At 41.6% G+C, this 14,932-nt stretch overlaps 2 protein-coding genes across 2 annotated transcripts in view; both read right to left on the reverse strand.

Annotated features, from left to right (window-relative positions):
• Positions 1–545: 545 nt before the first annotated feature.
• On the reverse strand, positions 546–2,038 carry msc (musculin (activated B-cell factor-1)). The gene is made up of 2 exons (XM_033639304.2): positions 1,326–2,038; positions 546–1,184 (listed from the first exon to the last, which is right to left on the reverse strand). Exons 1-2 carry the CDS (start codon positions 1,740–1,742, stop codon positions 1,101–1,103), a joined length of 501 nt encoding a protein of 166 aa, XP_033495195.1. The 5' UTR covers positions 1,743–2,038; the 3' UTR covers positions 546–1,100.
• Positions 2,039–5,985: 3,947 nt separating this feature from the next.
• Positions 5,986–14,932, reverse strand: part of trpa1b (transient receptor potential cation channel, subfamily A, member 1b) — a 32,430-nt gene continuing 23,483 nt past the window's right edge. Inside the window, exons 18-29 of the mRNA XM_033638858.2 lie at positions 14,847–14,906; positions 14,665–14,757; positions 11,924–11,994; positions 11,611–11,767; positions 11,405–11,494; positions 9,762–9,931; positions 9,538–9,667; positions 8,474–8,656; positions 7,603–7,671; positions 7,265–7,366; positions 7,024–7,142; positions 5,986–6,672 (exon numbers count right to left, since the gene is read on the reverse strand). Of these exons, the coding sequence (XP_033494749.1) occupies positions 6,459–6,672; positions 7,024–7,142; positions 7,265–7,366; positions 7,603–7,671; positions 8,474–8,656; positions 9,538–9,667; positions 9,762–9,931; positions 11,405–11,494; positions 11,611–11,767; positions 11,924–11,994; positions 14,665–14,757; positions 14,847–14,906 (1,458 nt within the window). The 3' untranslated portion in view covers positions 5,986–6,458. The remainder of the gene's footprint in view (positions 6,673–7,023; positions 7,143–7,264; positions 7,367–7,602; positions 7,672–8,473; positions 8,657–9,537; positions 9,668–9,761; positions 9,932–11,404; positions 11,495–11,610; positions 11,768–11,923; positions 11,995–14,664; positions 14,758–14,846; positions 14,907–14,932) is intronic.

Below are 14,932 nucleotides of genomic sequence, written 5' to 3' on the forward strand. Positions count from 1 at the left end.
GAAATACATTAAATATTTTGTGATTTCTTTGTGAGGTGTCTTACAAGTTGGTTGATTATAACAGGATGAAACCATACCAGACTATTTTCTGATAAAATATCAATGTTAATAGTTTCCTTTGGTTAGGTTACATGCACAAATTAAACCTTTTACAGCTTATAAGTGCTGCAGCCACCACTAGAGCTGTGCCGACATTATCTAAACCAGTGGTTCCCAAATGATCCAGACATGGGGTCCAGATTTCTCCGTAGTAATTAGCTCAAGGTTCACACAGCTCAATACATTTAGTTTACTGTCTCTGTTGAGTAGCTGCATTAGTCGCCCACTCTACAGCAGGAAACAGCACTTTGAAATAACAGCCTTGTGCCAGAAATTCACTGTACTTTAAAAATAAAGTGTGTTTTTTCACTTGCGACCCACTTTTGGACCACGGCCCACCAGCTGGGTGTTTTCTGTGTGTTTCAAGTCACATGACAGCCTGTGCTCTCTTTCAATAGATGAAATTGTTGTGATTTTTGATTGAACACAAGGCAAGATGACAACCATTCTTAGTAAATTTTTTATCTGAAATGCAAACACATTAAAGGACAAACATATCACGAACACAATAAATACTGTAGATCTACAATATAGAGGAATCCTGCTGCATGTTTCAACTCGATACAGTCATGTCGAAGAAGCAAAATGCATTCTGAGTTGTGAGGCAATTTTGCGAAAGGCATCCTAACCCTGTCAATCCATGCAGTTAAGAATACCATACAGACATCAGTATTGTTTTGTGCTCAACCAGAATGCTGATAACACTTTCCAATAGTCAATGAAATCACAAAGTAGTAGTGGGAATGAAGTTTGTGGAAGCCATCCAAATTTAAAACCAGTAGAGCTTACACACAGTGTAAATCTACCATAATCAACATACACACAAGAAACTATATCTGAAAACAATATGGAGATTTTATTGTTCTGTCATGCTCTAAAATACACAGTCCAGGTGTATTAAAGGTTGAGTTCAAAGTCATTGTTTGGGACAATCAGGAAGAGCCACAGTTAAGCAGACAGTTCTCCAAAGATGGACAGTGGACAGGTGGGGAAGGGAGGTCCTATGCTGTTGCTCCACACAGTCTGACAGTGGTTGAGATGTCTTGGCTGTCCTCTGATCGGCCTGTCATCATGAACGGCCAGGTCTGTTAAAGCAAAGGAGCGTGGGATTAACATTATATCATGAGATAATAATAAAATTCAAGACTATTAAAGTTGTTTTCTACATGATGGTGTAATCTGTTAAAAGTTAGCACTGAGATATTTCACTGTTGACGTCTTCATACCAGGTTGACAGGGTGCGCAAAGCTGTTCTCGAACCGGTCCTCCTGCAGCAGCTGTCTCAGGTGCGAGATGTAGCTCGAGGCGAGTCGAAGCGTGTCCAATTTGGACAGCTTGGTGTCCGCCGGTACCCAGGGCAGGCTGGTTTTTAGTCTGGAGAACGCTTTGCTCAGCACTCTCATCCGCGCCCTCTCCCTGGCGTTGGCCGCGTTTCTCTGCGTCTGCCGCGCTTCCTTCTGGTGCGCTTTGGAGAGTTTGCGCTCGTGCTTGACCCTCCCCTCCGCGCCGTCATCCTCCAACTCCTCATCCGAATACCTGCTGGGGTTAAAGCAGGTAGTCCTCTCCAAAGCTCCGTGCGCTCCTCTCCTCCTGTGACACGTCTCATAGTCCTCAGCATCACTTGCAGCAGAGCCAGTGGACATGGCTGCTCCACCTGTGCCCTGGAGGCGCAGTGACACTTTCGGGACAGCAGTGACTGGAAACGTAGATTCTCAGCTTGATGAGATTTTTGTAAAGGACACGAGATTAAAAATCAGACTGTGATCACTTTTGAACTCCCATTTGGTAACCCCTGCAACTTCCTTCGCTCTGAGATGTCACCACCTGACAATGCTGCCACTGCTTGAGGTCAAGTCTGGAAATTGCAGCTCTCTCTAAAACTGAAACATGCCTCCTTGCTTTGCTACCCCTCTAATTTAAGTGTCCTGGACTTGGCATCTGTGCAGTTTTTCCCCTGAACATTTCTCCTCCCCCTTTTTCTGCAAGCCACCATGACCTCAGTTAGACCACAGCTCTGTCTCTTGTGTCCTGTGTACACTGTTAAAGACATACGTTGCTCATCTGCAGCCATAATTACATTAAACCCTGTAAATGAATGGTTTGTTATGGGCAAATCTTGTGGGAGGTGTAAAAAATTCCAAACATCTGAGGATTGATTTGACCAAACAGAGCTACTCCTTCAGATATGTTGGACATAACCTCCCTGATAATAACACAAACAGCATTTTGCAACTTTTAAGAAACGCACATATCGTAAACATTTCCCAACATTGTCGGTTCCACAGATGTGTTTTGGTAATAGAAATGTCTTGAGGACCTTATCAAAAGTGCCTAATCCTTTGCTGGTTTCACAGAGGGATTGGGTTTCTGCAGATGGAGCAGCCTTTCACACGCAGCCTGCGTGCACCAGCCCCAGCTGTTATCGGTTCCCATGACATCTGGAGCGTTGGCATGACAAGGGTGTGGCAGAGGCGAGGAGGCACCATCTTCATTCCCATAGTGTTGCAATCATTTTGAATTTCCTGTGCAACTTGTTTTGTATTCTGCAAACTTTTCAGAGATCATCCACCTATAGAGATCAGACAGGGGAGCACATTTTAATGTGGATTGGGATCAGGAGCTAACAAAGAGGGAGGAGAAGATTGTTTTTGGCCTCTGAGGATACAAGATTGCAAAAATATTGTTTTTGCAGAGATACTGCATGAAAGGTTTCTGAAAAAGAGTCTATGTCTCTAACCTTCAGACAGAATATCTGAGGAGCCTGTGAGATTTGCAAACATCACAAAGTCAAATACAGTGAGCACATTTCATATTATATTCAAAAATACAAGTCAAGCTTTGGAGAAGACTAAAAGAAGCTTGGATGTGTGGATTTTGTGTCCATAGAGGAGCCCCCTTTTACTCTCTCAAGATATTCCCAGAAAATCCCAGGTCCCTGTTAGCTATTACTCCACTTAATGTGCAGAAATAATGTGTGAAATTCAGATTTTTTTTATGACAAAAGCAAGACTCTGCCAAGAATTACCTAACTGCAGCTGAGATGCATGCTTGATTTTGGTAGCAGGCCATGCCAGGATTACTAGAGAGAAAAACTACTGTACGCTGCACTGGGCTGAATGCTCCACTGTGCTCCAACAGTTCCCAGGACGGTGTGTAAATTATTCCAAACAGCTGGCTCAAGTCCAGCCGTCTAAACTGCTCATATCTTTTAAAACCTGGTGTACTTGTTTATTACTTCTTTATATTGATTTTCCTTTTCAATTTTTCAGTGTCAAAATGAAAGTCACTGTGATTTTGAAGTGCTCTGCATTTTTCCACTGCTCAAATTTCCCTCTTTCACAGAGCAAGAATGCTCTCTAATCCAAGGACACATTCCCATGCTTCCCACAATCCCGCTCTTCCATGCACAAGAAGCCCTGACATCAGCTGGACCTTGGAGGGATGCTTAACTTCATCCTTGGATGTGTCACGAGGTTGAGATATTAAGTTCCCCTTGTGCTGGTGAGACAGACAGAGAGCTTCAGGCAGACTGCCATCTCACCCCCCCACCCGTCACTGCGTCCGTCAGCGAGGTGAATCGCCTGACTGACACACTTGAAGGTGCAAGCTAAGGGATTCTGCTGTTGGATTTACTCCTCATTTCATAAGCTGTCATCTTTTTTTTTTTTTTTTTTTTTTTTTTTTTACATAACACGAAAAAGTTATTGGCTATATGACACATATCTCAACCTGCTGCTTCATTCACTGTCAACAAGAAGGAGGCTGAGACGAAACAAGACCGCTCATTAGTCATTCAGTAGATGTAGCTCCTCCAGTAAAAGTGGAAAATATTGTTTAAAACATCAGTGTAATTGATGGTTACATGGTTATTGTATTTGCCCTGGGAATAATTAAATTCAGGCCCAGCAGTAATAAATATCACTTAAAACTCGACTTGAAGGGAGCGCTAGCTTTCGTCTATCAGCAGAGACTTTCAGGGGTCGCAACCTCTATCGGGGCCCTGTGCCGGAGAAGCAGAGGGACAGGTGCGGGCTCATGATGTCAGAGGCCTCTCTCTGTTTCTCTCCCAACCTCCTGTGATTCCCATGATTGCCACTGAAGCTTTAAGCTGGTGTGTGACAGCAATAAGAGAGGGCAGTGCACAAATCAAAGGCAATAATACATCAAGTTGTTCTATCAGTGTGTCATGCATTAACCCAGCCCAGCCCAGACATGTTCAAACGCTACTACAAAGAGTCCAGAAATCAGTTCATATCATTTATATATCTTTATATAATCTTCACAGGTTACTCATAATGCATGTATAAATGTCATATATTAGAAACATTAAGGTAACTGCTAATTAAATAATGCATCTTGCCTTTTTTTTAACTTGCTTTTGAGACAATATAGCCAAATTAAACACTTCAAATTCACTCAGTCATACTTCAGGTTAGCAATAAAATCTCTCAATCATCGAACATGCACAGTGGCACCTCCCAAGGGACGGCCTGAGGGGGCCATGGCAGGCAGATGTCACTGTCGTTAAGAGGCTGTGGTTCACTCATATTTTAAGCTAGCAAAGGTAGTGGTATTCTTTGAAACAAAACAACCTATGGCATGCACTGGTACCACTGGTTTTGCACTGGTCGGCAAAACTTGTTAGAAAGTTAGGCTAAATTTTGGGGAGGCCATTTTCACAGGGGTCTCTTGAACTCTCACCTCAAAATATCTGAATGACAATGGGTTCTATGGGTGCCCACGAGTCTCCCTTAAAACTTAAACTCTCTGAGCAGGGTCTCACTCCGAAGTCGTCAAAAACCAGCGCTGGGGTTGTGACTTGTGGCGTTAGAAACCAAGGAAAAAAGGCATACTTTGATGTCAGCATGATACGCTGCCAGTTGCCATTATAGTTTATCAGCTCCCCTTGGCGTCAGGGGGAAACGCGGCAGGACAAGGACGAAAGTTAAGGCAGCGAAGGTCTGAATAGGGCGGGCAGGAAGGGTGGAGGATGGGTCCACCAAACACCGACTTTCTGCCGAGAGAGTGGTGTTCATGTCCTGTAGGATTCTAAAGCCAAACTGTGGTCTTTTTTCCTAAACCCAACCACGTGCATTTGTTGCTGAAGAAAAAAAACGTCAAATCGCGATGTTGTACCGACATAGTGTGTTTATTTTGAAAGAGACTGTATGTAAATGTTAAATTTCCTGTGTAAACAGAAGTGTATTTTGAAAAAAGACAATGCATGTAACAGGCAGAACTTGACGCGGTGTCCCAGGACGTCAACAACCAACACACCCAGGGTACCTTGCATGTCGTATGTGGGCGTGGAAAGTCTATTACCAAGCATGTCAATATGTGACGAGGTCTGAGTGAGAATTTGTTGGTCTCATACTCTGTATTGGAACTATGTTAAATTGCATCCTCCAAACAAACAAACAAAAAAAATGGTATATCTGTCATTTTAAGGAAAAGGACAACTAGCCTATTTGAAGAACAGTGGATCACATATAGATATATCATATATATATATATATATATATATATATATATATATATATATATATATATAGATACATTCAACATACAGATATATATCCAGATTTGATATCAATGTCAGTGTTTTAATTGGCTGCTACCTCGGCCAGGTCTCTCTTGTAAAAGATTTTCAATCTCAGTGGGACTTCCTGGTTAAATGAAGGTTAAATAAATAAAATAGATAAATAAATCCATGCATATTGGTATAGATTTCATACAGTGAAGAGATACATAATTTTGCTTTCTGAGTTCTTCCTAGAAATCCCTGTTAAAATGAACATGCCACAGGCGTCTGCTCAGCTCTTAGTGCAGCCTTAAACTCTGTCTGTGCCTCAAAATGATAATTAATCAAAGAAAAACTAATTCCTCTTACTTTAAGGATATTTTACTGACTTTTAAGAAAGGCAAAGCATCATATTTTAGAGATATAAGAGCACATGTTGCACATAAAGACACATTACAACATTTCAGATAGTATGGCAACACTGAATACACACCACAACATAAGTTTCAAACATGTGTCTATGAGTGGGTCACTGGGGTAACTTACTGTTTCAGTCTACAATGAAACATTTGACAATAACACGACTAATACTACAGGTTTGAATATGCACCAATATTTAGTAGCCTATCAAACCACACAATAGTCAAGATAAGGCAGTTAAAGGCACTTAATTAACTATTACATTATATTTAAAGTGGATATGAGTGCTTAATCTTAGCATAAGGAATTACATTGTTCAGTCATCACATGATTATGTCTGCTATACATATGCTTTTATAATGCAGTGATAATTCACTTGTTGTTGGTGTGCTGAGACGTTACATTTGTCTCCTCCTCCTCAGTTCCTTTTGGACTCGATGGCCTTTATCAGCGGGACCCACCGCGATATGCTGTGCCCTCTCGGTTTGGCCTTACTCAAGCTCTGCCACATGTTGCCTCTGACGTTCACAGGGCCGTCATACTCGTCCGCCTCCGAGGTGATCTCCATCTTCTGAATGATGAGCTTCAGGAGGCTGTGCTGCTTCTCCATCATGCCCAATACCTCTTTCATCCTGCGGAGGGAAACATCATAGTGAAGCTCTTCATTTAAACTTGAGCAGATTTATAATCAGGCGTCCTGGGGGTGACACTGCTGAGTAGTTCATGTGCTTATTATAGAAAGGAATACAGTGAGTCACATCTTTGTGTGACCTGGTCACAGGGTGTTCTTCTTTGCAACCACTAGGGGCCACTCATGCATAAAAAACTACTATGGAATTGGTTAATATACCACAGTTGTTTCATTCCTTGAGGTATTTCACTGTGTTTGAAGTCCATGATCTTGGCAGTAAGCGTATCTTTATGATAACAGGGAACAGAAATCTGACTCTCATGTGATATCATGCGGGTTAAGTGCTCTCTACCTCCGCTTCTGCTTTTGGAGCTCTCCCTCCAGCATAGTACAGGCCTGTGATTTGACCTGCAGACGATTCCAGGTGTCATTTGGGTCCTCCTCACCTGTGAATAGCTGCTTTATGAAGTTCTGTCAATAGAAGTGAAAGGGTTAAGAAAGGGAACTGAACTAGGTTGCAAAGACAAACTGATATGTTGTATAGTGTTTTAAGCGGCAAATATAGAAAATAAATATGTAAATATGGAGAATACTCTGGAGCATCTGCGATTGGGATAGATGACGAGGGAGGGTTTGTCAACGCGTTTCATAAACCAATAAGGCAGCTTGTCTTCCAGAGCGGTGTGGAGCTCAATCTGGGGTCAGAAATTCAGATTTTCAGTCAGATGTGCCACTTTAAAGAGGAACCTTGTAATGACAAACTTAGTCAACTGTCATCTGCTGTGCTTGTGGTTATGTGTCCATCAAATATAGCCATAGCAGTCCAGGGAGGCACAGGATATAAAGGATAGAAGATGTATGGAAATAGCTTCTATGTTTGAAAATGCAAAATACATTAAAAGAATAAAAGCTCTAGGGAAGATATACATACCTGCATGCCTATTCTCTTTAGGGCAGCATTTCTTTGTACTTCCGCAATGTCTCCAACTGCTAAACCAATCTACAACATGACCAAAAACAGATAAAAAACATGTAATCTGTCCGGAAATTCAATAGTAGCAATTAGTAGTGTTTATGTGAGAAGTAGATATTGATGAAAATGGACAGAACGGGCTGTCAGAGCACAGAGACGGTAGATACAACGCTACTTCCTCAAGAAATCTTAGATGAGTACGTAAATGTTCTCCTGTTCATCTAATATTCAATTCAGAGTATTGAAAACCACATTTATTTGGCATTGTTAGGGATCCTTGATTTTCAATTAGAGCAGCCGAGATTATTATGGTATGGATTTAAATGTAGCAGATTTGTCAGATAAACATTAATTCTGTGAACTCTTCCTCAGCACAGTATAACAAAAACAGGATTCAAGATAAGTAATGCTTTTCACACCAAAATCTCACCCTACCTAAGTTACATAACTAAAGAATAGTAACAAAAGACAATTTTTGTCTCTTTTTAGGTAGCAGGAGTGAAAATGAGTCATCCTCAACATTTGTTGTGTTATGGATTCAGGATGATGATGAAGACAGTTGGAGAACAATTAAATGCAAAATAAGATGATGGCTCTACAAGATGATTTTTTTCCTAGCAACTATCATGTTTTCTGTCATGTTTTCCCCAAATGATTTCCAGATTTCCAGGTATTCTATTACCTCAAATGTCTTGTAAAAGACTGCGTATAGCTGCTGTACATGAGAAAAAAATCTCCCCGACGGAGTATCCCCTCGAGCCCTCCTAGGTTCAGGTAAAGCCCCGAATATGTACAACATCTGGCTCCGCCCCTGTCAGAGCACACTTACCATCAGGTTCACCAGAAGAATTGGCATGAGCAGAACAAACTGCACAAAAATGACGTAAGTCAGGAGACCGAAAGGAAGTTCACGCTTCAGATAAGCATCCAAGAAGTTATTCTGGTAGTTCAATTCCCCGACCATCATCACAAAGGTTTGTATCACTGAGAGTGGCACGCTGTCAAACTCTTTCTGAGGGTGAAAAAGAGAGAATACCAGTTTTATGTATCATGGAATAAAGATGATGATGTCAGTTGTTGATTTAGGGTGTTTTCAGACCTGGAGTTGTCTTGCTTTGGTCCAAATCAGTAACTAATTTTGTCACAAAGTTGCATAATTGCCTAGAGTTGTGCTCTCACAGCAGCATATACAAGCAGACCAGATTAGCGCTGCTCATCGTGGACTATATTGCTGTCATTGTTCATTTTAGTCAAACCATACAGTTTGAAAACGAGGCGCAGCAACTAGAAAACAATGTTTTGATGCATTGGATGTTGGTACGGATCAAGGTCGGAACGCATTCTTACCACAAACGAACCACACCAGCCTTTGTTTGTAACTGCACTGAGACCACCTCTTAAACAAGGTCTCGGCCCGGTTGTTTTGGTGCGCACCCGAGTGCAATTGCTGTGTTCACACCTGCCCAAACAAAATGCACTTAGGGGGCAAAAAAACTTGAGTTTGATTGAACCGAACCCAATAGGACAGGTGTGAAGCACACTTAGCCATTTGGTCAGTCTCTCAAACTCTTGTCGCTACTGCTGCCATCATCAATTTGAATGAATCATTCAACATTTTGGGAAATGTGCTTATTCGCTTTCTTGCCGAGAGTTAGATGACAATTGACACCACTCTCATGTCTGTTCCGTAGGTTACCGCCAGCCACCAGTTAGCTTAGCTTAGCACAGTGCATTCATGCTCCCAAGAGGATAAAGCCTTTGGTTTTAATAACAAAATGGCCTTTCATCCATCCAAAGTATAAACTCCGCTCTTATTTCCACATCTAATGATGACAAAACACTAGAGAATAACAAAGCTTTAGTCTTAATGAGGTTTGATTATTGCTCTCTTACCTGGTTGAGCATTAGGGCATGGAACGCCAAACTGAATGCTAACATCAGGTACAAAAACAGCATCACGATACGGAACAGTGTCCTCATGATCTCCCAGAACATTACCACATAGATGCCAACACCCTCAAACCTGGAGAAACATAAAATTATACCAGTTATTGGCCTCTGTGCCATAAAAAAGACATTATGTTTAAATAGCACTATTAAGTCAGAGTGAACAGTACCTCTGAAGATAAAGGAGAAATCCAATCCAAGAGGATAAAACTGCCATCGCCCCTGCTTGCCAGTGTAAAGAACCCTCTACATTAAGCATGGTGGGAATGATAAACAGAAGAGAGAAGACTGCCGAAAACCAGTCACTCTGGTTGGAATAATCCTTGAAGTAATTCCAGCGCTTTAAATGACAAGAATAAAAACCCATCACAAACATGGAATAATTAGACAGACCAACAACTGGCAGGCATTTAAAGGAATACTTCACCCCCCCACAAACATCATTACCATTTGTATATTAATTACTGTTACACTGAATTTGTAAAGAAACCTTCGTTTTTTTATCATTTGCCTTCAGTGAAAAGAAGCCAGAACATGAGAAAATTCTTGATGAATTGAAGTCATAGGGGGCCATGGTAGCAGTAAACCAGCAGCTCCCATGTTCAGCAAGGTAAAAACTGAGCATAGCGTTAGTTCAGGCAGGACACGATGTCAAGCTCAGCTCACATCCCAGCTACATCAGCTCACCCAATCAACTGATGGAGCAGCTGATGGAATCTATCTATGTGATCTATCAGCTGGAAGGGAGTCAGCTGATAGATCACATGATTCTTTTCCATGCAACCAATTGGTGAATCTCATTCAGGGCGCCTTATTGAAACTGCTCTGGCCTGCCTACTGTTGCTGCTTCCTCTGCAAGCTGCTTTGCAACCTGCCTCCACCCCAGCTGCTCCTTTTCATGCTGTCTGACTTATCAATGTCATTTCTGTATATTTGATGCTGCTCTGTTCTGTTCCTGGGGGGCCTTTTCTGTTTGCTCTCCCTGCCTTAGGCTTTCCATGTAGGCGCATGGAAGGGCAGGGAGGTTTGCTCTCTCTGCCTCAGGCTTTCCTCATTTGCATGTGGAAGGGCAGAGAGGTGTGCTCTCACCTTAGGCTTTCCACGTAGGTGTGTGGAAGAGGCTTTCTGTGTAGGCCTATGAAAGGCAGAGAGGCCCCAGAACAGAGCCATAGTGCAAAATATAATACTGCAAATGGAAATAAAGTGTTCCTGACTGAATTACTATTTTGTCAAAGGAGTCCGGCTTTTACGAGAGCATAGACAAGTTAACTTTTAGTTCCCCATCGAAAAGGGATTTCTGTTTGTGAAGTACTGAACACATGACTGGATAAATGAGACTTGGATTATAATGCAGGAGTTTTGATGCAGTTTTGCTGTTGTTAAATGCGGCCCCCATTTACCTCAGTTCATCAAGAATTTTCTCTGTTTTTGTATTCTTCATTCACAGGAGGCATGCAAGAAAAACATGCGTTTTCTCTACAAATTCAACATAACACTTGGTGAGCAACTGATATACAGATGATCATTTGGGGGGTGAAATATTCCTTTAATTCAGCTCAATTAGCCTGATGTACTCTTAGACAAATGTTCATACAAACAAAATTTTAACTGTATACTACTTACATACCATGTCTATGTGGAAGTGTCCTATAGGTATAATCCAAATGACTAAGGTAAAGTGTGGAGGTGACATTCTGACTATGGTCATTCAGCGATCCCGCTCATCTTTCACACCTGATTGCTGGTGTGTCCACACAGAGCAGATTTATGAGCTCATGCTTCATGTGAGGTAATGACACTTGAGTTACAGTACCTGTTGTGATATCTGCACCACTTCCTTCACTATGGAGTACACGTTCATCACCAACACCATCACCATACAGAGGCTCAAGAACAAACTTTGCTGTAAAATGAAGTGTATTGAGATTTACTTTCTCTTGGTTGATTGCATCATAATGTTGATACATTTGGCAAACGGAGTTTAACTTCTTTAATACTGATTGTCACTGTCATTTGTACCTGTAGAAAAGATGTGTGCACCATGATGATGTTGTGTGTGCCCTCCACAGTGGTGTTCAGACTGGGCCTCAGAGTCACTATCAGGTGAGTGAGGGGCAGCAGGCCTAACAGGTAGAAAAACATGTTGAGCACATGAGCCGTGCTCCCATATGCCACCCTGTGGATAAAAGCAGAGAGGGTTTACTAGGAGAACGACATGATAGTAAATAATGCATTCGTATTTGGTGCATTCAGCAGAGCAACTCATCTTTACTGCATTCTTATTAGTAGTCACAACATGTCAGAATGAGAAAAACCACTCTTGAATACGCACCACTTCATTGCCAGGTACTTTTTGCAGACAGGGTGGTTGAGGAGTTCAATGCGGTTGTACTGCACCATCGCCTGCAGAAAGGGTTACAGAATAATGGCACATTTTCTACAAGCAGTAAAGACCAGCCTGGAAAGCTAAAGCCTAAAAGATTTAAAGTACAGTATGTGCATCTTATTCATCTCCTGTGGGCATAATATAGGATGACATCAGCAGCCAGGAAGTGTTTCTAATATTTGGTGGTAGATGAGATTGCTGGTGGTTTTGTAATACCATGCCACTGTGTTATTAAAGTAGAAGTGAAAGCTGCTGTGTGAATGACCATATAACAAAGATTACATAATGTACCTTTAGTTCAATGATGTGACACAGCCCTATTAGACTAGCACACCCACTAAAGCATATCTGTGAACATTCTCATGCAGATTTAACCCATTTTGAATTAACTGTGAAATGAGAATAGCCAGTATCACGAAATGAATTTCCATGCAGATGAATTCTATGGAGCTTGAAGTAGGTTGTTCCTTATGCTGTGTTCACACCACAAGCAACACAGCAACAGGCTGGAAGTCATTTTCAATGGAAGGCAATGACACAAAGCTACAAAGTGACACCAACAACTGTCGTTGTGGATGGCCTCAAAGTTTGCAGCATTTTTATAGCAGTGGTGCATCAACCAATCCAATGTTTCTAGCTGTGCTTTAATTCAGCTAAGTTAGCTGATGCCATGCTAGCTTTATGTGCATTGCGACAAAATATGACATTAAAATGGGGCTTTTATCAAAAGCAAAAACAAAAAGTGGCACAGTAATATAGTAAAATATATTTGAGCTTTATGTTGAAAGGAAACCGAACAGGTCTAAATGTGCAGTCATTAATGTGTTGAACAATGTGCAGGGTTAGCGAGTTAGCTTGCTAACTAGGTTGGCTATGCTAACAAGTAAGCTTGCCAATAGACCAAAACTATTGTTCATTAACATTAAGAATGAGGAAAATAGCATTTTACAGTTGCAAAGACCTGCAAAGGACGCTTTTACCCTCCTTTTTAACAGCTTATTCAAAACTATTTTTTTGCAAGATTGCAGTGCTCGTGTTGATCCAGGACCATCACTGTCATTTTGACCCTGGATGATCAGTTTGTTGATCCAGGACCATCGTTCTCATCTTCATCCTGGATAATTTATTCATGTTGATCCAGAGCTAGCATCACCATATTGACCCTGGATAATTTGTTTATATTGATAAAGGACCATCATTAACATGTTGATCCTGGGTAGAGTTGCTTATGTTGATCCAACCTAACCAAATCTATCCATGATCAACATGGAAAAAAGGACATTGTGCAACATGTTTTGTCAAAAGGTGGTGATCTTTTTGTACCTTAAGTTTGCAGTGATGGCAGTGAAAGCAAACAAAACTGCCCATGCACTATCAAATTATCTTTTTTCCTCTGAAACTTTTCCTTTTATGGATTTCGAATCTATAGCTAGCCTAGCCAGGGAGACTCAAGACTAAGGGCCTGTCCCATTTCTACCCCTTAAATCTTCCACTTGGTATTGCGTGCCCTACGATGTCTTCTAGTTCTGATTGATTTTGTCCGGGTATGTCGATTTGTTTAAATATTTTGACGCTGTGTTCAACCAAGTTGCTGATGAGTTTACGCTAGTCCAACCATCTGTTGTTTGTGTAGCCTACATTCCGATCGCACAGTAACAAATTGTTTTCCAAAACGTACTGAAGTTGTTGAGCAAAATTTCAAGTGTGGGTCGGGGCTCCCTTGAAATCTAGGGTGGGTTTTAAGTGTTTGTAACCACTTCCACAACCTCAATTCTGTTTTGGGACACCACTTGCCTAAACGTGAATGTGCACAACAAAGTGCAAGTGGGTGTTTCTAGGGGAAGTGTGGGTTTTGGGACCGGCCCAAACTATCACTATTGAAGGTCAACAAGAATTTAGAGAAAAAGGGGCCAGGCCATAGATGTATGTTGACAAAATGTTAAAACATTTTTTATTCTGTGCATAGGCTTAGCTAGCTCACGCCTTTAAAGAAGACAAAAATCCCCTGTCACACATGCCTATCACTCAGTGATGAGCTGACATTGTGACCCTGTCTCATCTTCCCATAAGCTGTCCCCTGATTTATCCACTGCTGACAGGTAACAGCTCTGCCTGATAAAAGGTGTTGACCACTGGGACCACATTTAGCAGCTTGTTCATAAACATGTATGTATGGTGGTGTTAACAGGAAAGCAGCAGCTTGACCTCACAGCTCATTTCCAAGTGGCCCCTCGTCGGGGTTGAGGAGAAAGACTGATCCACAGTCTGCACCGAGCAGTGGGCCTCGCCCTTTCCACACTGCAGTTTGCTAGCCTGCTGCTCTTAGGCCTCTCTCCCTGGAGGGCAGTGACAGCTGGGATATGTTCTTTTGTAACCTTTCATGGCAGCCAGAGGAATAACAATCTGACAAAGCCACAAACCTTGGCTATATAGCTGGAACTCTTACTGCAGAAAAGTGTCACCACTGTCCCTTATGGATGAATATCCTAATCCTGATCACATGAGCCTGTACATGTAAAATGTGAGCCCCTGGATATATAAAGGTGAGTGGTGAGCCTACAGAGCCTCATCAGATGCTGATGCGTGACAGCAATCTAACTTTAATACTCATCAGTCATAGGGAAGTAGAGCACTTGCATTTCACTGATATAAAACCATATTTGAGAAACAAAATTAAAGTTGCTTACGTTGAGTGCAGCTAGTGGCTGAATCCTCATTTTGATTTCAGTTTTGCTCCTCTTTGAAAGGGGAGCTTGGAGCCATGTGAAATTATATTCAATCTACAACACATAATATATTGTTAATTTTTTTTGCCTGGCATCTGCTCTATACAGTACTGTTTTTATAATGCAACTTGTTGGTGAGTTACATGATAGTCAGGACTGTTGTGATCATCATCCGATTCTGTCACACAGCAGTCCAACAGGTGCTATTGAAGAAAGCAGAGACACACAG

Source organism: Epinephelus lanceolatus, chromosome 20 (genome assembly GCF_041903045.1).
Source record: "Epinephelus lanceolatus isolate andai-2023 chromosome 20, ASM4190304v1, whole genome shotgun sequence".
Lineage (NCBI taxonomy): Eukaryota > Metazoa > Chordata > Actinopteri > Perciformes > Serranidae > Epinephelus > Epinephelus lanceolatus.

Excerpts from the sequence above, each read along its gene's own strand:
- msc (XM_033639304.2), bottom strand. The coding sequence starts at position 1,742 with ATGTCCACTGGCTCTGCTGCAAGTGATGCTGAGGACTATGAGACGTGT. Across the intron at positions 1,185-1,325 it reads TTGCGCACCCTGTCAACCTG|ACCTGGCCGTTCATGATGAC; the intron begins GTATGAAGACGT and ends TTGCTTTAACAG.